At 33.1% G+C, this 23,754-nt stretch overlaps 1 protein-coding gene and 1 pseudogene across 4 annotated transcripts in view; both read left to right on the plus strand.

Moving 5' to 3' along the window:
• The window catches only part of PRKCI (protein kinase C iota), a 65,453-nt gene that overhangs the window by 13,125 nt on the left and 28,574 nt on the right, over positions 1-23,754 (plus strand). For 2 of the 4 annotated variants that reach the window (XM_039865015.1, XM_039865016.1), the window contains 5 exons: positions 44-165; positions 16,619-16,708; positions 18,333-18,383; positions 21,134-21,219; positions 22,332-22,472. In XM_039865015.1, coding sequence (XP_039720949.1) covers positions 44-165; positions 16,619-16,708; positions 18,333-18,383; positions 21,134-21,219; positions 22,332-22,472 — 490 coding nt within the window. Of the gene's footprint in view, positions 1-43; positions 166-16,182; positions 16,203-16,618; positions 16,709-18,332; positions 18,384-21,133; positions 21,220-22,331; positions 22,473-23,754 lie in introns of those variants that run through there. The other 2 variants (XM_039865018.1, XM_039865017.1) reach the window with 2 other exon arrangements.
• LOC120604801 (uncharacterized) lies at positions 4,687-4,805 on the plus strand (annotated as a pseudogene).

Below are 23,754 nucleotides of genomic sequence, written 5' to 3' on the forward strand. Positions count from 1 at the left end.
AGTTTTAATCATTGTCAAACTTAAAATTCTCTTTCTTTTTCAGGGATATCATGATAACACATTTTGAACCTTCAATCTCCTTTGAGGGCCTTTGCGGTGAGGTTCGAGACATGTGTTCTTTTGACAATGAACAGCTTTTCACTATGAAATGGATAGATGAGGAAGGTGAGTGGTAAAGAGAGGGCTGCCTGTGTAAGCATTTGATTTAGGATACTATTCTGTCATTTGTGTTTAAAACATAAAGTTTCTAATTAAGGGGCAAAAGGTATATTAGAAATTTAATGTCATTCTTGTTTTTCTTTAAGAATTTAATTGAAAGAGTACCAAAGAGCGCAATCTCTGTTTTGTCCTTTTTACCCTAAAATAGTGAAATCAAATGACTTTTTTCCAGCAATAGTAAACGTCTCATCATAGTGTAATATTTTACTTTAATTTTGAATGTCTTATATTTTAAGAGACTTTCAGTAATTTGATAGTAATTTACTGAATATTACTTTTAAAAAATATTATGAAATAAAAGTAATTGTGACAAACACTGTTTCAAAGATGGCGGCGAAAACTCCATACCTTAGTGAGTTGTATTCAGAAAACATTTATTGACTATCTGTGTGCTAAGGATAGGTATTTTCTGTCCTCAAGCTCATAATCTCATAGAGAGACAAACGTGAATAACAAATGAGGTAAGTTAAACATTAATGCATAGAAGCCTTGGAATACAAAAGGAGCAGCAAGTATGTATGCCTGAAATATCTGTGATATTTGGACTAAACTTATAACAAAGAGTAAAAGTTTTTGAAGTGGAGGAGGTGAGGGGAAAACCATTTACGATGAAGAATAAGATATAAAAAAGGCACAGTGGAATGAAGAACAGTAATTCACTAAATCTGAAGTATGGGGAGTGGTGAGGTATGAATTTGGCCTGGATCCTTCCCACTCAAAGCGTGGTCTGTGGAACTTAATAGAAAGGGTACTCTCAGGCCCATCACAGACTGCTGAATTAGAATCTCTATTTTATCAGGGTCTACAGGTGAGTTGCATGAATACTGAAGGTTGAGAAGCGTAGGATTCGATTCCTGAAGAGTTTGCAGACCACATTAGACTTTATTTTACACGGTGGAATGTCAGTGTAGTTAAAAGTTACCCTAAATATACTAGTTTTGTATAATGGTTTTTTATTGTCATATGAATGGAATTTCATTTTAAGGAATGTTGTTATAATATTTAGCTCAATATGGGGGCCATTTCTATGTTCTCTGATATAAGAGCCCTGGAAAGATACTATCCCAGCTCTAAGCAATAGGTAAATTAAATCTATTTTCATTTTTTAAAGTCATTTTTTAAAGTTTCTCTAAAGTAATCTATGTTCACTGTGTGTGGCGGGGGGGCAGGGGGAAATAGTCCATGAAATTTAAAAAGAAGTCTTTTGTTCTTTCTCTTCTCCTCCCTCACTAATTACAGTCCTAAGAGGAAACCACTGGTAAAAATTTATACATTCTGGGTATTTTCAGTACATATACAAACATTCTTGTTTGTGTATGCTATTTATAAGCACATTTCTTTTTACACAAAGAATTGTATATAAACCGTTAAGCAATATTTTCCTTTTATATTGTGTATTGGACAATTTTTATTTCAGTGTGCATCAGTTTGCATCATCACCTTTATAACACTGCATAGTATTCCATATTGTAAATATTTCATGATTTATTTATTTAATCCCTTATTGATGTACATTTGGACTTTTTCCAGTTTTTTGCTACTATGAGCAGTATATAATGAACATTTTTTATGTAATTTTGTGCTATTGTGTGGGATTCTGTTTAGTAAATTTGCAGAATATGCACATTGTAAATTTGGTAGCTAGTGATAATTTGCTTTCAAAAAAAGTTAAACCAATTTATGGCAAAACTATATTGCCCTTACCAGCCTCTCAGATATTGTGAGTCCTTGACATTTTCTGAAATCTAATAAGTGAAATGCTAACTTGGTATTTTAACTTTTGCATTATTTAAGAGTAAGACTGAGTATCTTCATCTATTCAACTACTTTTTGACCTACTGTATCGCAAGGTTAGCTTACATATTATTATAAATGGTGTGGATATCTTATAGTATGTCTTCAGCCTAAAAATGAGACTGTATAATTTAGCAGAGTGCATAGAATATAGTTGGCATCAATAAACTGAATCTTATCATGAGCCAATGTTATTTTCATTTTAATCCTGTTCTGATCATTTCATGCTATTTATTTGCTATTTAAGGTTTTTGTAATCAGTGGTTTTCAAACTGTAGTGCACATAAGAATCACTAGATTTTATTAAAAGAAATTGGTTTAGAGACAGTCCATTTAAAAATATTATAGTACCATTATGCTTTGAATTATCTTTGCCTGGAGAGTTCTGTCCCCAGATTGTCACATGGCTATCTCTTGTCATTCAGGTCTTAAATGTCATGTCCTCCAAGAAGACTTTTACCTCTATTCACATTGGATCTTATTTGTATGATGGAATGTAAGCTTGAGAGCAAAAGTCTTGTCTTTCACCATGGACCACCAATGCCTAGAGCAGAACTCAATAATAGTATACTCAAAAAATATTGGGAATTGTACAAAGGCTAGTAGCAAGCCTTTTCTCAGATTAGTTTTATGTCTGTTATTGAAGATTTAAGCATGGGGAGTTTTGGTTCATTCTATTTTTCTTCAGCAATAGCATATTTTAATTAACAGATTCAGGTAGTAAATTATCTGATGAAACGGATTAATCCTTTTATAATGCTATTCATAGTTCTGTCTCTCTAAATAGCTACTAAGTGTCCTAATTTTCTAGGGAAAGCAAAACTGTAGCCTTTGCCTCATGCAAGTAAAAGATTAAACTTTCCATTAAGATCTATTGATTCCCATGTGATCCTTCTTACCCTTTTTAATTGTTACCGGTCTTTTCTTAATTTTAGACATAGAGAGATAGTTGTAATTATTTTTAAATTCCTTGCAATTATTTTTCAGTTGTGATTTTGTCACCTTCATTTTTAGCCATAAAGGCATTAGGACTTCCTTATCAAGAGAAAATATTTTCTCTAGGATCAATGCAAGACAGAAGTATAATTTTATTTCTCTAGTTTATGAGAAATGCTGTTCTAGAAGCTAAACATTTAATTATGGGATTTTATGTTAGAGCAAATAAAAATTATGAGCTTACTTCATTCCTTTAAACAGATTTCGTGACTACCGCCCTTTTTCCTTGTGTTCAAAACCAGTTTTACTCATTTGTTTTGATTCGCTTGTGGAAAAACTGGTTTGCTTAATGTAACTAAAGATTTTAGGATGAATAGAAATGTTCTAACAATCATACCCCCTTTCTCATATGCTAGGCAGAGAATGATAAATGTGACTTTTTAATTCATCATGTTTTAATTGTGACTGTTTTTCTTTATACTTTTTGTATTTACAACCTAAAAGTATTTTCTAAATTTCTAATTTTATAAATTTCTAATTTATTCAGAATCTGATTACCTGGTTTAAATTTAACTGTGTTTCTTTTCTGTCATTTCTCTTTTACTAGAAAGTAGCCTTTGGATATTTTGTTTCTTATTAAAGTTTTTTTTTTATTAAGAATAGTACAGGTTTTTGTTATAAAAATATTGATTTGTTTGAAGGAAAAAGTAACTTCAGGAATCCTCAGATCCCTAGAAATAGCTGCTGTAAACAAATTGATGATGTCTTTTTCTGTGAGTATACAACTAGAAGGGACAGGGTAACAATTTTTTTCTTTCTTATAAATAGACTGATATTGTACAGGCTGTTATTTAAACCTTTTTCACTTAATGTGTCGCAGATATTTTTACACATCAGTCCGTGTAGATTTATCTTGCTCCTCTTGAATGTCATGTATTATATAACATGGTCATGCCCTAATTTATTTAACCAGTTCCTTTTTGACGAATATTTGGATTGTTTGCAGTCTATCAAAAATATTGATTCAGAGACTGTTTTTGTGCATATATTTTTTGGGGCACCTGTATTGTATTTTCCGTAAGGTAAATACCCTGAAATGAAATGTGTCCTTGATGATAGGTGGTACCAAAATGACCTCCAAAAATATTGTACCTTTTTTATTCATTCACCCATAGCATATGTGAGGGAAAAAAAGTTGAAAATATACATGATTTTCGGAGAGTAGGAGAAGGTATTATTTGGATATAGTTCTTTAATTCATTTCCTGTTGGTTTCAGTAAGTGAGATTCATGGAAATTGAATATGAATATAAGCATTCTTTGCCATAAAGAGTATGGAGTGTTTTTGAATCCTAGGAAGGTTAAACTTCCTTACTCGCATTATAGACTCTGATGTGTTCATAGGGGGCCAGATTGAATGCCAAAATGTAACAAAACCATACTTAGGATGGTAAGAAACAGACTTCTCTTATGTGATATTTTCCAAACATCTTTAGTCTGGTTTAATTTTAGCTGATGTATTAAAAACTAAAATAGCAAATCATTCTTCATACTTTTTCTTATCATCCAACACTATACCACCATGGTAATAATGTCAGAAAAAAATGGCGAAGGGAAAACTTTTTGATTGAATGTATATTCAGTGTTATTTCAGTTGCTTATAGCTGTATTATTTAAAATTTCCAGGCTCCAAACCTGGAAATTTTACAATGAAAATCAATATCAATAAGAAAAGCTAGTCTACAGCCATGCCACCCCGAACAAGCTTGATCCTGTCTGATCTCAGAAGCTAAGCAGGGTCGGGCCTGGTTAGTACTTGGATGGGAGACCACTTAGGAAAACCAGGTGCTATAGATGTAAAAATGAATGAATGAATGAATGAATGAATGAATGAATAAATAAGGTAAGGAAGGAGAGAGGGAGGGAGGAAGAGAGGAAGAAAGACTAAGTAACCCTGAGCAGTTCTCATTTTGTAACTGATGTTTTCCTTCTGCTTAGAGAACTTCCTATAACATTTCTTGTAGTGGAGGTTTGCTGGCGATGAATTCTTTCAGGTTTTTCAGATTTTTATTTCACCTTAAAAATGGCTTTATTGAGGTATAATTGACATACAACAAACTATGCATATTAAAAGTGTTTGATTTATGAGTTTTCATGCTCAGGAAACTATCACCACAAGCAAGATAGAGAACATAGCCACCATCTCAAAACACATTTCCTTAACTTTGCAGTTCCTCACTCCTGCCCCTCCATCCCAGGCAGCTATTGAGCTGTTTCTGTCACTATAGATTAGTTTGCATTTTCCAAAGTTTTATGGGAATGGAATCATACAGTGTGTTACTGTATCTCCCCCTCCCTCTCTCCCTCCACTCCCCCTCGTTTGGCTTCTTTTACTCAGCATAATTATTAATATATGGGTTGTATGTATTAGTTTATTTCTTTTTTTTTTGCTAAGTTGTATTTCATCCTGTGGATGTACCACAATTTGTTTATCCATTCATCTGTCAATGGACATTGAGATTGTTTCCAGTTTTTGGCTATGGTACTCATGTACAAGTCTTTGTGTGGATATATATTATAGAAGTGGATCATGTGGTAGGTATATATGCTTGCTTTTTATAATATAGGAAAAGAAAAATTTGGAAAAGAGAGGAAGCGGGGTACTGTACCCCAGGCACATTCTCAGACAGATGTTTTTTAGAAAGGAGTTTATATGGAAATTAAGGATCTGGAAATTGATCCTTTTTTAAAACTGTCTGTGCTCGGTGGTCCCTGGAAAGTCTTCCTGCACGCCCAGGCATAGAGTATCCCATGTTGAAGACAGTTGATTTAGAGAAGTCCCCAAGCACTTCTCTTAGTTCTGGGATCTGCCCCTCCTTTGTGCTCCAGACATTCTGCCCAGTAATTGGTGGCTGCTACCTTTTATACCTCAGGCTGTGTAGATGTCAGAGAGGCAAAGAGATCAGACTGGGGCCCATCTGGGAGAAACCCTTTCCAGTGGTGGGGTGGGGATGGGTTGAGAAGTGAGTCAAGAGAGGGTATAGAAGCCTGATAGGGACCAGGGCTCCCAGACCGCAGCTTATGCTCTGGTTTCTTGGAAGGTCTGTCCTTGTTGGCATCCCCTTCTCTTCCCTAAGAGGCAACTACTATCATAGGATACCTTTATAATCCAAACTATTCTTTTACTCTCATCCCTTTGTCCCTAGGCAACCACTGATCTGCTTTCTGTTACTATTCTGTGTATATAAATGACAAAGTATAGTGATTTTATGTGCTTTTAAATTCATATAAATGGCATTATTCAGCACATAATTGTGTAAGTTCCCTTTTTTCTCTGGGGATTATGTCTTGAGTTCTGTTCATGTGGAATGAACACTGGTATACTCCCTTTTTTAAATTCTTTTTTGTCATTATGATTATATATATATATATATATATATATATATAACATAAAATTTACCATTTTAACTGTTTTAAGTATATAATTCAGTGGCATTAAGCACATTCACAGTGTTATACAACCATCCTGGTTACCCAGTTCCAGAATTTTTTCATCATCCAAACAGAAACTCTATACCCATTCAAAACTCCTCATCCCCTCTCTGCTAGCTCCTGGGAGCCTCTCTTATACTTTTTTTGTCATTATGAATTTCTCTATGACTTTGTCTCTAGAGCACCTTTGGTTTTGAAAGATAATTAATTTTCTGGGGTAAATAATTTTACCCAGGTTGACATTTTTTTTTTTCATTCAGTGCACTTTCTTCTTGCTTACATTGTTTCTGATGCAAAATCTGTCAACTATCTTTGTATCTCTAAACGTAGTGTATCTCTTTGACTGCTTTTAAGATTTTTCTTTTTATCACTGGTTTTATGCAATTTGATAATGATAGACCTTTAATTTTCTTCATGTTTCTTTTCTTAAGATTTGTTGATCCATGAGTTTCTAGTTTTTATTGAATTTGGAAAAGTTTTGGTCATTATTTCTAAAAAAAGTTTTTTCTGTCATCAGATCCCTCCTTCATAGACTCCAGTTACGTGTATATTAGGCCTTTTGAAGTTGTCATAAATCTCAGTAATGCTCTGTTCTTTTTTTATGTTTTTTTTTTCTTTTTCTCTGCATTTCTTTTTGGATAGTTTTATTGTTGTGAATTTGAGTTCATTAATCTTTTCTTCTACAATGTCTAATCTTCCGTTATTACCATCTAATGTAATTTTCATTTCAGACATTAGAGTTTTTATTTCTAGACATTCAGTTTGTCTTTTAAAATATTTTCTGTGTTTATGTAACATGCTCAATACATCTAGTTTCTTGAACATATTGGATATGATTTTTAATGTCCATGTCTATAGATTCTTTGTTCTGTGTCAGTTAAGGGTTTCAATTGATTGATTTTTTTTCTCCTGTTAAGGGTCACATTTTCCTGCTTCTTCACATGCCTTGTTATATTTTATTAGGTTCTAGACATTTTGACTTTTGCCTTATTGTGTGTTGAATATATTTGAATTCTTGTTAACATTTCTGAGTTTCGTTCTGGGATGCATTTAAGTTACTTGGAAACAGTTAATTTTTTGTTTCTTGATTTCCAATATGCTAAACCACTTTTTTCATTTATTTTGTCTATTTTTTTTTTAAGCTGGAATGTTAAATCCAGTTCCTATTACTCCATCTTTTCCAGAAGTAGAAGTTGAGAATGGGTAGCTTCATAGGATAGCTGATACTTCTGTAACCACTGATTTCCACTTTCCAGAAAAATAAAGCGAGAAGTCAGAAATTCATTACTTTTGTGATTGGGCCCAATGTTGAAAGGATTATCACCTAAACACCATAGCATTCTTGGAAAATTTTTACAAATCTATATTTTAAGCAATAGAATAGGGAGTACAGTGACTTTCACAAGTGGTATATAGTCTTCTGGACCCAGTATCCAGAGGCAGGGTGGCAGTTGGAAGGTCCTGGAGGGAACAGACAGTGAGTCTGAAAATCTAACATCAAGGAGAGAGGAGTGTGGTGGCGCTATCTCAGGCAAATGTTAAAGGTTGCCAATTGTGGTTTTAGGCTGTGTCGATTCTTTCAAATGTGGGGCACTGAATTCAGTCATATGCTAAAATATCTAATATAACTAGTGTTATATATGTTTCATGTTGTGCATATTGTCAGATTATCTCATAAATAATTGGATCTTGCATAGACCCCAAACACTTTGAGGTCTAATGCTCTACTTCTGTCTTTTTATAGATGAGAAGAAAATATAGGTGTATTGAAAAAAGGTCAGTTCTTGGGAATGCAAGTTGGTACAGCCACTATGGAAAAAGTTTGGAGGTTCCTCAAAAAAATAAAAATAGAACTACCTTTTGACCCCTCAATTGCACTTCTGGGTATTTATCCAAAGAAAACCAAAACAATAATTCATAAAGATTTATGTACCCCTGTGTTCATGGCAGCACTATTCACAATAGCCAAAATATGGAATCAACCTAAGTGCCCATCAATAGACAATTGGATGAAGAAGTAATGGTACATATATACATTGGAATATTACTCACCCATTAAAAAAATGAAATCATATCATTTGCAATGACATGAATGGACCTAGAGGGTATTACGTTAAGTGAAATAAGTCAGACAGAGAAAGACAAATACCATATGATTTCATTTATATGTGGAATCTAAGGAACAAAATAAATGAACAAACAAAATGAAGACAGACAGGTACAAAGTACAATCCGGTGATTGCCAGATTTGTTGGGGTTGAGGGGCTGGTTGAAAAAGGTGAAGGGATTAAAAAGTACAAATTATTAGTTAAGAACAGTCATGGGGATGGGGAGTACAGCATAGGGAATATAGTTAATAATATTATAATGGCTGTGCATAATCAGGGGATCACTTTGTTAATTATATAAATGTCTAACCATTGTGTTGTATACCTCAAACTAATGCAAAAAAATAAATAAAAAGGAAAAAGACCAGTTCTTCTGGTTAATATACAGATTTCATTACCTTGAAATTTACTGAATTAAGCAGACCTCACTCTAGGTATATGCCTGTTTTAGAATGTGAATTTGGACTTTAGTAATAGAGTCGGCCTTCAGAAATAGCTTTCTTCTCATCTTTGCTTCATGATGACTCTCCATGGAAGGTTTTACTTTTGAGTTATGTACCCTGCTTTATCAGGCATTAAACAGTTGGCTCAGAAAGGTAATACTAGAACCAAAGACATTCAGTCTAATAAAAACAAAATAGATTTGAATATACGTAATGTCAGTGATTAACACTTATTTTCACACTTCCTTGTGGGCATTCAGAAGTATCAGTCTCTAGGTACATGTTGAAAGCAAGTGCTTGACTTGACCTACATTTCAACCAACAGCAAGTAGATAATAGTCTGGCAAAAGGTAATAGCTAACAAAAAGGAAAAATTGATTTTTAAAAAACATGGTTACAATGATACCTTTCACAGTAGTTAATTCCATTTATAGCTTTTTATCAACGTGCATTAAAGCCACACCTATAATGGACCAAGCATACTGTGAGTCATTTTAAATATATGATCTTTAGTTTTCTCATCATGTTTGCAATGTAGGTAATACTCCTGTGTTTACATAGGCGAAAACTGAAGCTCAAAGAAGTAATTTCCCTCAAGTCATACAGAGAGATGGGATCTGGAGCCTGGGAGCGAGCCTGGGTGCAAAGTAGGACACCTCTTTGAGAGATTTTTGATGCTCCTTTTTTAAAGGCCTGACTGAGGTGTTTCCTGAGAACATTATTTATATAACATTTATTTACATTACACACAGCCTTGTAATCTATGGCTGATTTTTCCTTTTGTTCCAGAAGCACAGAACCGTATAATAAAGGTTGATATGAATTGGGAATATGACGTCGTTCTCCAGGGCACACAACTCCTTAAAGGTTTTTCCAGGCTTTTTACTATTACTGTAAATGCTAGTTAAGAATTTAATATTAAGTCAACTTTAAAACAGGAAACTGTAAAAACTCCATCCATAATCCCATCATCCTGATGCAGAATCATGTTTATTTTTTGTTTTTCAGGTTTTTTTTTAAAATAAGTTTATTTATTTTCATTAGTTTCAAGTATACAGTATATTGGTTAGACATTAATATAGTTTATAAAACAATCCCCCTAATTGCTCCTTCTCTCCTCTGGTTTTCTACCTAGCCAACATATTAATGCTAACTGCATTCCCTATGCCATGCTCCCCACCTCCGTGACCATCTATCCACCACTAATTTGTACTTCTTTAACCCTTCACTCAATTGTCTCAGGCCCTCAACCCCCTCCCCTCTCTCCATCACCAAATTGTCCACTATATTTGTGAGTCTATTTTTTGATTAGTTTGTTCTTTTTGTTCTTTAGATTCCACATATAAGTGAAATCATATGGTATTTATCTTTCTCTGTCTGACTTATTTCACTCAGCATAATAACGTCCATCCATTTTGTTGCAAATGGTAGGATTTCATTTTTTTTTAATGGCTTTATCCAGTCGTCTATTGAGGGGCATTTAGGTTGCTTCCATATCTTGGCTATTGTAAATTGTGCTGCCACGAATATTGAGGTGCATAGATCTTTACGAATTATTGTTTCAGTTTTCTTTGGATAAATACCCAGAAGTGCAATTGCTGTGTCAGAAGGTATATCTATTGTTAATTTTTTGAGAAACCTCCAGATGGTGTTCTATAGTGGTCGTTAGAACAGTGGCTATTTTTCATAGAGCCTTATAATCTTTTCAACAATCTTTTCTAAATTTAGTTGTTCATTTTATATGTATTTTGTGTGTTTCTTTTGTGCTATTTTGTGTTTATTTCTGAAGTACTTTTCCATTACGATGCTCCCAGCCCATAACAGATAGTATTTAATCAGTTTTTGTATCCTTTTTTGTTTTTCTGCAATTAAGGAAATCAAAGACCATTTTAAAGAAGTAGTTTACCTGAGATTGCTCAGAAAGTGGGGTTTTTTGATTCACAGACTACTGCAGTAAATTCATCCTAATTGCAGGAGTCACTTGAATTGTGGAAATCGGTTTGTTGGGTGTTGAATTTGCTTCAGTCTTTTTAGGCTTTTTGGAAAAATTTGTAGAAATACCCTATTAGGACATGAAAATCAGCCAGTGAGTCTAGGGAAAATTGGATTTAATGTTTAAATTTTTAAAAATCAAGATGCCCAAAAATAAAAAAAATAAAAAATTTAAAAAAAAGATGCGTATAAAGCATGCATTGGTAGGTGTGTGTGTACAGAGATAGATACATATGTAGATATCCATATATGCATATGTACATATACATATGCAGACATGCGAATGATACATATGTTTCTCATTGTTTAGAAAACATTGTGAAGTGAGCTTACATGTATTTGCCATCATGGACTCAGTTTCTTTACCTGGAAAATTGGAAATGAAGTGTTCAGATTCATTCTATTTCTAGATTCTTCCAATATTTCATTATTTGGAATTAATTTAGTCAACTGGCTTATTCTAACTCAGATGATATTTGTACACTCAATGAAGTATGAAATTTTTATTCTTTTTGTATTCCTTTTCTATTTTTTAACCTTGGCGTACACTTAATGTACTTCTATAGAAGCAAAAGTTTTTCAAAACCTGTGTCAAAAACAAAATGTAAATATATTATCTTTCACTTTCATATGTGTGGCAAAATACAAGAAACATGCATAGCTGAAAAAGTGAGTCTTTTTAAATGGATTATTTCTTTGAGGCAAGGCAAAACAGACTTTGCTTTTGGACTAGAGTGTTAGTTTTATTATCAGACTCATAAAAATGCTGCAGTAAATATTTTTAAAAACAGCTTTATCGAAATATAATTTATCCCTGAAAGTGTACAATTCAGTGGTTTTTGGTATATTCAGAGTTGTGCAACCATCAGCACAATTTTAGAACATTATCATCACCCCAAAAAGAAAGCCCATGCTCATTAGCAGTCACTGCCTGTTTCCCCCTAAGGCCCTCTCTTCCAGTTCCCACATTTGGGACAACTGATCTACCTCTCCCTTCTATAGATTTGCCTAATCTAGAGATGTCATATAAGGTATTAGTATTTATTCATTTTTTTAATGGCTGAATAATACTCCATTGTATGGACATACCACATTTTATTTACCAGTTGATGAATTTTCCAGTTATTTCTACTTTTTGGCTATTATGAATAATGCTGCTGTGAACATATAGTTAGAACTATTTGTGTGGATATATGTTTTAATTTCTCTTGGGTATATACCTAAAAGTGGAATTGCTAGGTCAAATGGAACTATGTTTAACCTTTCGAGTAACTACCAGACTGTTTCAGCACCATTTTACATTCCCATCAGCAGTACGTGAAGATTCTAGTTTCTCTATATTCTTACCAAAATCGATTATTTTCAGTGTGCTGCGTTTTGATCCAAAAATGGTATATCTGTGCAATCTCTTTCAATCATATTGGCCTAACTATTTTTCATCTAGCCTCTTAAGATATCAACAACACTAAGATAGTTATAAAGTAAGTATATATAATAACCAATATCTTTCCTTTTTATAGATAATACTCAGTCAGAAAGTATATTGAACGAAAACATTTCATCCACAGTAAAGCATAAAAATAGTTATTTTTTAAATCAAGGAATAAAATTTAATGATAAATATAGAAACCTTATAAAGAAAATAAACAAAAATAATTCGGTTCATAAACAAAATTTGAATGAATGGTGTTGGGGAGAAGCAACATGTAAAAGGTAAAAATGTGAAGTCCCTACTCATCAATCTATAAAAAACACAATCCCACCCAAAATTCTAATAGGATTTTTTTAAAAAAAACAATTTTATCTGGAGAAAAAAATGCTCAAGGATAAACAGGAAAATTCTGAAAAAAAGAAATGTGAAGAGGGAAGACTTTTCCTGATTCTTTATGTCAAAAAACACCCTAAGCACAGATATAAGAATAGTAACAACTGAGAGAAAATATCTGCAGCGTTTACAAAGGATTGTTCTCTCTAATATAAAATATGTAAAAGAGAAATACATGAAAAATCTATTTAAAGAGGTATAAATAACTAATTCAGAAATAACAAAAAAGCTCAGGGATCACTAATCAAGTAACAAAGATTTAAAAATAAGATGTCAGTTTTCACCTATCAGATTGGAAAATATTTAAAATTTAATAATTACCTGTAGGGAGCTAGGAAAGATACATTATCGGTTGAGCGTATATGTCATAACCTTTTTGGAGTTACTGTTGTTCCAAATTTTGAGATAATTGTCAAATATTGGGCACACTTTGAATCAATTATACTTATAGAAAATCATTATGGGAAGTTATTCAAACTCACAAATATTTCAGTTCAAGAATATTTACTATATAATTCACCAATAAAAAGCGCCTAAGTACCTAATATATGCTACAACAGGGATGAACCTTGAAAATATTCTAAGTAAAAAAAAGCCACACATTAAACACCACATATTGTATAATTCTATTTGTATAAAATGTCTAGAAAAGGCAAATCTAGAGTCTAAAAGTAAATTAGTGGTTACCTAGGCCTGGCAGCTGGAGGAGAGGCTGAGGGGAAATGCTGCGTGACTGCTAACAGGTAAGGAGTTTTTTGAGGGAGAGCTGGTGAAAACGTTCTAAAATTGATTAAGGTGGTAGCTGCACCGCCCTTTGAACATACAGCCATTGAACTGTAAACTTCAAATGGGTAAATTGAATGCTATGTTAATTATATCTTAAAGCTGTTATTAAAAAATTAGATTATATTTAGCATTTAAAAAAATATGCGAAATACTACCTCCTTAGGTAAGGCTTTCAGAAGAGGTGGCATTTGTCTTGGATCTTGTAAGATTCACAGAATTTCAAGATTCAACTTGAAAGATGGTGGGAAAGATGGTAGCAAATAACAGATCACTTCTAAGCTTAGTGACTTAAAAAAAAAAAACCCCACCATTTTATGTTATAATCTCTCACACTTCTGAATTGACTGGCCCTGCTGGCCTCATTTGAGCTCTCTCATGCAGTGGCAATCAGATAGCAGCTGGGTCTGGAGTCATAGGGAGGCACACCTGGGATGCTGGCATAGTTGGATCTCTCTCCCTCTCTGTAATCTCAGGGTTTCTACTCTCTATGGTTTCTTCTTATTGTCTTTACTACAGAGGTAGCTGAACTTCCTACATGGTGGCTTAGGGCTCTCAAAAGCACAAAAAGCAAAAGGTGCCAGACTTATTTAAGGTTGAGACCTAGAACTGATACAGTACCACTTCGTGGCTTTTTCTTAGTTAATGTAGTAGTCACAGCCAGTCCCAGTGCACATTGTTGTGCAACCATCACCACCATCTCCAGAACTTTTTTATCTTCTCACGCTGAAACTCTGTACCCATTAAACAGTAACTCCTCATTCTTCCCTCCCACCATTTTGCTTTCTGTTTCTATGAATTTCACTAAGCACCATATATAAGTAGAATCATACAATATTTATCTTTTTGCAAGTGGTTCATTTCACTTAGCATAATGTTTTTAAGATTTCTTTGCATTGTAATATGTGTCAGAATTTCCTTTTTAAGGCTGAATAGTATTCCTTTGTATGTATATACTACATTTTGTCTATCCATTCATCTGTCAATGGACACTTGGATTGCTTCTATCTTATGTCTATTGTGAATAATGCTGCTATGTACATGGGGATACAAATATCTTTTAGAGTCTCCACTTTAACTTATTTTGGATATATACCCAGAAGTGGACTTGCTGGACCATATGGTAATTTTATTTAACATTCCTACCAACAGTACACAAGAGTTCCAGTTTCTTCACTTTCTTGCCCATACTTGTTATTTTCTTTTTTCTCTTTTTCAGTAATAGTCATCCTTATGGGTGTGAAGTGGAATTTCATTGATTTGCCTTTTCCTAATGATTAATGATATTGAGCATCTTTTCATGTGTTTATTGGCCCTTTTTATGTCTTTAGAGAAAAAAGGTTCAACTTCATTTTTTGCATATGGTTATGTTTGGATATTTTATAGTGAATTTTTTGTTTTTATAGATTTATATAATGGTATTGTGATTACATTAAGAGATTTTTATCTAGAGTTATATTTGCTGAAAATGATACTGTGGAGGGGGATAAGTGAGTATGCAAGTGAAACAAGGTTTTGTTATATATTTGAAAATTTCCAAAATAAAAATTTAAAAAGAAGAATTGGTAAACCAGGGGAATGGTGTTTTAGAAGCCTAGACACAGTTTCTGTAGTCAGTCAGTGGGCAACTTTGTTAGATGCTGTAGAGAGGTCAACTAGAATTAAGAAAAGATGCTATTGATTTCAGCAGCTGTTTTAGAAGAGTGAAGTAAAACCTGATAACAGAATGTTGAGAAATACACGTGAGACAGGAATATGGAGAAAGCAGTGTGGGATCACTCCTGATGTCAAGAAAAGTTGTTTTTAATAAGTCTAAAAGGTTACAAACCTGTAATTAAGAAAAGAAAAAAGTATGAAGTGAAAAATCAAGGACCATATTGCTTTTACTTCCCCTTCTTCTCACCCATCCCCTCCAGTTTAGGCCCACAGTTTACTCTTAAGATGTGTGGCTACTGAGCGAATGGAATGGCAATTGAGTAGGAGAGAGATTTTTGAGAGGGAAACTCAAACATGCCTTTGCCTGAGAAGATCTAGTAGAAAGAAAGCAAAAATAAAAATGAAACTGAGGAGGACTTAATGGAATAATACCCAGAGAAGACAGAAGAAAGTAGGGATTCAGTGGGCAAGTTAGAGAAAAAAACAGGCATTCATTTCTTTGAGACAACAGGAAAGGAAATGACTTCATTTTTCTCTCAAGTGGTAGACCAAATTCTCTGCTGAGAGTAATAGAGGTTATAATAAGGTTGGTGGCATCTAATGTGTGGTAACATTTGGTATAAGTACAGCAATGAGCAAAAGAATGACAGTGTGGAGGACCCAGCTCAGGCCTCAACTATGCTCAAAATGACTTTTTCATTGAGGAATGCCATCCCACAGGGAGATGTGTCATCTTATTGATTGCCAAGGATGACTCAGTTTTTTGGCTGGTTGACTATAAGGAAGGTGTTTCTTCCTTCCCCCCTCTGTGTGTAAGCTGACTAAAAATATACATTCATATTTAAAAGCAGCTCAAATAGGACAGCGCTTCAGTCCAGAGTTCTTTATTAGCTGTACTTCCTTTCTGTGAGTCTCTTGAGTAGGCTCTCGGGGGAAGGGAGAATTTGACAATATGGTTAGTTACATGGAGAGCTCTAATAGACCATATCGTGGCAATGGAACAAAGGAAAGCGGTAACAGAAAGCTTGTCCCTGCCCATTAGTCATATTGCAGTGACAATCTAAAATGTGGTCAGTGGTAGATTCTGTTTGCTATATTTGGAATATATACATTATTGAGAATTAAATGGTTTTATATGTACAAAATTTGGTATCTGTGAACCTTGTAATATTCTGTAGAAATAGAAATGGAAATTATATTATCTACTTTAGAGAATAGAATTGTCTAAATAAATATCTAAAGAGTTGTCCTTGTCAAATATTTCTCCCTCTATATATAACTTTTTTCCTCAAGATTTTATGTAATGGAAATTGTTTACTAAGCATCACATTTAGAGGATTTTAAAAGTGAGCTTTACTTTTTATTTTGTAGGAGACCCATGTACAGTATCATCTCAGCTGGAGTTAGAAGAAGCCTTTAGACTTTATGAGCTAAACAAGGACTCTGAACTCTTGATTCATGGTAAAGGGGTAGTCATTTCTTACTCTTCTAGAGCAATATTTTTTTTTTAAATAGCCCTGTATTCTTGACCATTGTAAAACATAATCCTGATGTTATTTTCTTAATCTCTATTCCTCATTGCTATGTAATTGTCCTTATTCAGTAGTTTCTCAATTGCGAGAGAAGGTAAAATCAATCAGCTTCTTATAATCTTGGGATATTTGTTATTTGTGTATGCCTTTTTGGATATTAAAGTGTGATCATCGAACAGTGTTTTCATAGCAAAGTTTAGGGTAGAATTTAAGAATCAAAAGCCTAGTTACATCTGTCATCCCTATGCAGTTTTCCAATGTATGCAAATAATGATCTCCAAAGGTAAGGTATCTTAAAAGTCTTTTATTTTGTTGAAGGGTTAACAGTGAAATTATTTACACAGTTCTTACAGGTATTACTGTGTTAAATGTCTGCACATCTGAAAGGTAGGTAGTAGTATAGAGAAAAAACCTAACTTCAGCCATCATGTACATTGTAGACCCGGGTTGTAAATCTCGGTGTTCTGATTCCAAGTCTGTGTTCTTTTAATTCGACTCTGCTACCCCTCAAATTTTTATGCCATGTAGAACTTAATGTACTGCATTTAATTGCAATATATTGGCAATATTTTATGGGAGCTTTATGAGACCAGACCTAGGGAACTCTTTAAAACTTGAAACAGATACAAATCTCCCATAAGTATAATGAATGATTTTAATGCCTTGTTATAATTCATTTATATTTTTCTATACAGTATTTTTTTTAAACAGTAGTTTGATTTTTTTTCTTCCTTAAGAATTTGACATAGTGATCTTTAATCTAATTCGTTAAGATCTTAGCAGAACTTTACAAGTCTTCCATTTTTTGGATCATGTCTTTCTAAAATAAAGCTATAATGAATGTTTAAAGAAATGAGTGATCAATTAAAACCAGTTTAAGCTTTGTTGCTTTCAGTATTTTGTCACAGATCTGTTTTTAGAGGTTAGCTTACGTTCTGGCATACTCTGTGCTCTTTATTAAACCATGTCCTTTTGTGTATCACGGACTACAAATATTTGACTAGATGTTCTTAAACATACAATTTCTTTATATTCTATCTCTTTATAAAAATGGCCTGAATTTGTTTGTTTACAAATATATAGTTCTAAGATAAAACTTACATTTTTGGACTTGGTACTGTTTCCAGTGTTAATTTATTCCTAAGTTTAGCATACATTTTTTAAAAACTGTACTGGTTTATGTTCATACTTATATACATTTTATAACTTAATTTTAATTCTTCATTGCAGTAAACTTGTCACTACAATAAGGAGTTAAGGAACTAGTTCTTAATGATTTCTCTAAGGACAAAAAAAATCAATTAGTGACATAACAGGGATTGGAATGAGTAATTTGAGCTTTTAATATGTTATTTATGGATGTTCATTTTCATAAAACTTCTTTTAGGTGGCCCTGGTAAAGTGGGTCTCTTTAAAAAGTAATACTGACCATATGCTAAATATCTTGTGTCAAGCGAGGATAAGGTTGAAATTTGGGTCAATTTTTTGATATTTGAATTCTGTGTAATTTGCATGTTTTAAACATGTATTGATTTTAGTTTATTTTCTTTCAGTCTTTCCTTGCGTACCAGAACGTCCTGGAATGCCCTGTCCAGGAGAAGATAGTGAGTGTTTACATACTTCATAACTTTGAATAAAGTTGTTTATGATACAGTGGCACAAGTCAGAGAAGTCAGAAATAGAATTTTTAATTCATTTGATTTTTTTTCCATTCTTCAATCTCATTTGAATATAATAGCAACTGCCTAAAGTCTCCTTTTGCCAAATCAAAATCAGGCAGTTGTTATAACTTACTGACATAATTGTCTATTATGCATTTGAAAGGAAAATTAAATTAATTTTAGGTCATGTTTCTTCTTAGTCTTTAATTTTGGAAATTTTCAAAGCTATGAAGAAGTTGAAACAATGTTAAAAACAAAAATACCCATATGTTCTTTGCCTAGATTCACCAGTTTTTAACATTTTTGTTTGCTTTAACTGTGTATCTGTGCACGCAAATGCATACATTTGTATACATAACAAACACATTTGTTTTATATTTTTGCTGTACCATTTAAGAGTAAGTAACTGACATCTCACTTTACAAACTTAAGCGTGAGTCCTTAGGAATTGTTACGAGATTTTCTTTTGAATGTCTAAGCTAGTAAGTAAGTAATGAATGAATCGAAAGAGTCAAACAGTTATTTGGTCTGATGTAATTTAAGTATGCAAACTTGTATATGATCATAAGTTATTGCTTTTGCTATATGGTATAATTTATTAGTTGTGGCTATTAAGCAACTCATTTTTATTTGTGTTTTCTGCACATATCCATGACTTAGTAATTGTGGTGTTTTGCTTTGAATTAAGTGAAATAGATCTAAACTTGCAATTCTATGACTCTTCATGCAACTTGGTGAAAAGAGAAAATTAAAAACTTTGAGCGTTTGTATATGGAGTTGAATGGGGGCCATATACTATATCGGAAGGTGGGGAACTATAAGGAATAGGTAGAACTCTGAAGCAACAGTGAAAATTTTAGGTTTGTATTCAGCTAGGAATATTTTGCTGTGGTTCCAGTGGCGGCTGGGTTTAAGCCAGTATAGGCTGCCTTCAAAGAGCTCTTGGAGAAGCAAGCTATTCTCCCTTTGGCCAACCCAGAGTTTTAAAAGACTTGCCATTGTAGCAGATCTTGGCTTGAGTCCCATCGCCAGATCTATTATGGGTCTGTAGCACACTTCCCAGATAAAATATTATTTCCTAACTTTTCATTGTATTTCATGCCCATTTTTCCTCTTTAAATTTTGCTGATGGAGATTTTGACACTACTCCTTCCCCAGCATGACAAATATTACCAAACTCTAGTGCATGAGGAGAAATCAGTAGCCATTAATGTGGTTTCTGGGCTCTTTTAATTCGTAGGAAACATTAACATGTTTAAGATATATCAAGTTATAGTTCATGAAAGCTTCTGAAATAAGATGTTCTTTTAGGTGAAGATATTATTAATAGTAACTTTCTGCTTTGGTTACTCCTAACAGAATAAATAATTAAAAATAAAAGCATCTATATTTAAAGTTGTGTATTATACTATCTCAAGATTTCTTATTCAGAGAATTTCAACTGGTCTTTTCTAAATTTTAAATAGTAAACTCAGTGTTACATTTGCTTTAAAATGAGTTTACAAACCTAATGGAATCTTTCCACATTATTAACTGTTACAGTGGAATATTACTATTAATGACTAATAGACTGTGTGTGTGTGTAAAATAATGATTGACTTAACCAAAATTACACAGATGGTCTAGATTTAATTTTTATGGAATTTCTTTGTTTAGGAAAAGTATTAATATAAAAACCATTTGATGGAAGGTTATTGAAGAAAAGAATATCTTGTGTGGTTATAAAATGACCCTGAGACATCTGTAAGAGTACTTACAAAAAGGAAAGGTACCTTTACAATGAAGAAAACTAGGAATCACTGCCTTTTAACAGAGTGAACACCAGGAGTGGGAGTCGGTAATATGACATTTATGCATCTCTTGATGTAATGTGATAAGAAATACACATCGCCTATGTATTATTTTTACCAAATAATAATACCAACTCTAATGAGGAAACTGACAAATCCAGAATGTAGGACACAAGACAACTGCCTAAACTAAAAAAAGTCAACATCTTGAAAACAAACAACAAATAAGGCAGAATGAATGTTTTAGCATACATTAAAGAGACAAAAAAAGTATAGCATCAAAATGCAATGCCTGAATCTTGATTGGATCCCGTAAGGAACATGAAAGCTATGAATGATACTTTGAAGGCAGTTGGGGAAATTTGCATATGAACCATATATCAGGTAATATTGAATTCATTTTAATTTTCTAAGACATGGTAGTACTACTGTTCATAAGTAGAATTAGAGGGAATGAACTTAATCTCAGGCAGTGGACACTTAGGTATTTAAGGGTGAAGTGTTATGTTGTTTGCAACTTACTTTTAAATGATCCAAATAAAAAAGTATATTAAAAAGAGAAGAAAGCAAAATGTGGCAAAATGTCAGTCATTGCTAAATCTTGATGAAGTTTAGTGTTCTGTTTTTTCAACTCTTCTGTGGGTTTAAAATTTTTTCAGAATTAAAATTTGGGGGAAAATGAACAAACAGAAAAGCAATAATAATTGTTCAAACATTTGTATTCCATGGGCTTTATTTTCATCTAGTCCGTGAAGGAATGTTTTGTTTTTTCACTTTCAGGTTTTTACCTGTATTTATTTTTTTCTTGCAATGAATATCATGAAAAAAAAAATCACAGACTTAATTATAATAAAATGGCTTTTATTCACACTTGCTCTTTTTTAACTTTGAATCTCTCTTCAGAATCCATCTACCGCAGAGGTGCACGCCGATGGAGAAAGCTTTATTGTGCAAATGGCCACACTTTTCAAGCCAAGCGTTTCAACAGGGTAAACCTTGGTTTGTTGAATGTGGATAATTTGAGACAACTATTTTTTTCCTCTACTGTAAAAGAAAGGTAGTCTTGTTCTTTCCTTTTAAAGGGATAAGTTGGGTTACCTAACATTCCCAGTTACCTTTTTTCTTGAGGTAATTTTTAATAGCATCTCCTTTCAGTCTTAAAAATGTTCCAGATTGGATGATTAATTATATTATTACCCTAGCTATAAGACAGTCGGATTTTTTGATATAATTTAAGATAGCCAGAAAATAAGCTAGGTTTATTTTGGAAACCATTTAATATTATAATTTTAATTCTCACTGTGTAGAAAATAATAATTGCAAACACTTATTTAGCTTTTACTATGTACCAGGCGCCTTTCCAAATGCTTGACATATATTGATTCATTTAATCCTTACAATAACCTCGTGAGATAGATAGTATATGTTTCCATTTTATAGATGAAGAAACCAAGGTGTAGGGCAGTTAAATAACTTGCTCAAGATGACACAGTAAGTGACAGAACCAAGGTTTGAAAGCAATCTGTCTTCAGGAGTTCATGTTTTTAACTATTCTTAAATAGTTATGGACTCCCATTTCTATTTAAAACTGATGCCATGTTCTAAATTCATTACTATAAATAGAAGCCACCACCCGGGGTTCCCAAACTCTTGTTCTCAGTAGCACTGATATTTAAAAAGCTTCAAAATGGAAAATCACTTTAGGTATTGTTTTTTAAGAGAGCAGGGCTTTGGTTTTACCTCTGAACAGTGTGGAAGGTTTATCTTTGCCCAGGAATCTTTGTACAGCCTTTTCTGCCATATGTTTGTCAAGTTTAATTTACTTTTCCTGTTTTTATTATTCTCGGTCTAATTACATGAAGACAAACTTCTTGGACTTAAAACAGAAAACAACATGGTTGTAAATTTCACTCTCTTTAAAATAAGTTCTCTTTTCTGTTTTTTTTTTCCTAACCATCAAAGCTTTGGAAAAGTATGTATGATGAAGAGATTTGAGTTAGAGAAGAAAGTCACTTATTTTCACTATTCTATGAGCAAACTGTTGGGAAATGATTATGACCCCTTTTTTTGTTACTAAATTCTGTTGAATTACTCTTTCCAGCGTGCCCACTGTGCCATCTGTACTGATCGAATATGGGGACTAGGACGCCAGGGATATAAGTGCATCAATTGCAAACTCCTGGTTCATAAGAAGTGCCACAAACTTGTCACAATTGAATGTGGGCGGCATTCTTTGCCACCGGTAAGACACAATTGTCTAATTTTAATAGAGCATTTTTGATGGTACTACTAGAAGAAAGGGCTTAAATGGAGGGTGTTAAGGAACCACAACTCAACAGTGGGCATAAGATCACAGTCCAGTTAAGATAGTGGGAATTCTGTAACTATTACAAATTTGTTGGTACGGTATAGTTAATTTTTTTGTTTAACTTTCTACAAAATCCTCTTGTGTAAATTAGGAAGATGTAGGGAGAACCATTTAAGAGATTTTTTTTCTTCTTTAAGCTAAACTCATGATTTTATAGCTTCCATGATTCTGGCAACTATACTAAGCAGATACCAGGTAAGAGTCAGAAGCTTCATGTTTGCTATTTAAAGTGTCAGACTACTGAGGACTTTTTGCATTTAAACTTTTGATTTTTTTCCTTTCTATTTTAAATATGTAATTAAAACATGTTCACTATAGAAAAAATAGAGAATACAGATGAATAAAGAAAAATTAAATTAAATCCCCCACAAAATCTACCATCTAAAAGTAATTGTCATTTGCGTATATCCTTCCAGAACTTTTTCTGTGCAAATTTATATGCATAAACATTTAAAATTTTTCCACATGGAAAATTTTAAACATATATAAGAGTAGATAGAACAGTATAATGAACTTCCTTGTACCAATAAATCATCCTGCTCCAACAGTTACCAATTCATGACCAATTTTGTTTCACCCATTTAACCTGCCCTTGCCCTGTATTATTTTCAAACAAATGCCAGACATATTTCAGTATGTACCTCTAAAATGTAAGGACTCTTTAAAAACTGAAAACCAAATTCCTTATATCAAATACCCATACAGGCAATGTTCAAAATTTCAGTTATCTCATAAATGTTATTATTTTGTTTTTACAATTTTCATTATGAATTGGAATCCAGTTGAAGTCCATATTTGCAATTGATTGATATATGTTTTAGATATTTTTAAATTTACGATTCCTCCCCACCCTTGCTTTTTCTTGCTTGCTCACTCTTGCTCTCTTTTCCCCTTACAATTAACTGTAGAAGAAACTGTATTGACGTTTAAAGTGTCCTTGAATTTTCTCTTTGTTTTTCCATGGTTATGTTTAAAATGTTCCCCTGTCCTCTTTATTTTCTGTATACTATAGTTGGATCTAGAAGTTTGATTAGATTCTGGTTTTTGTTTTCGAGAATACTTCATAGAAGATGGAGTGTTTATTCATCAGAACGCACGTAATATTTGGTTGTGTCTCGTTCTACATACTTTTAAATAAAAGTGGGATCACATATGT

The sequence above is a fragment of the Pteropus medius genome, unplaced genomic scaffold, assembly GCF_902729225.1.
Source record: "Pteropus medius unplaced genomic scaffold, Ma_sr-lr_union100, whole genome shotgun sequence".
In the NCBI taxonomy this organism is placed as follows: Eukaryota; Metazoa; Chordata; class Mammalia; order Chiroptera; family Pteropodidae; genus Pteropus; species Pteropus medius.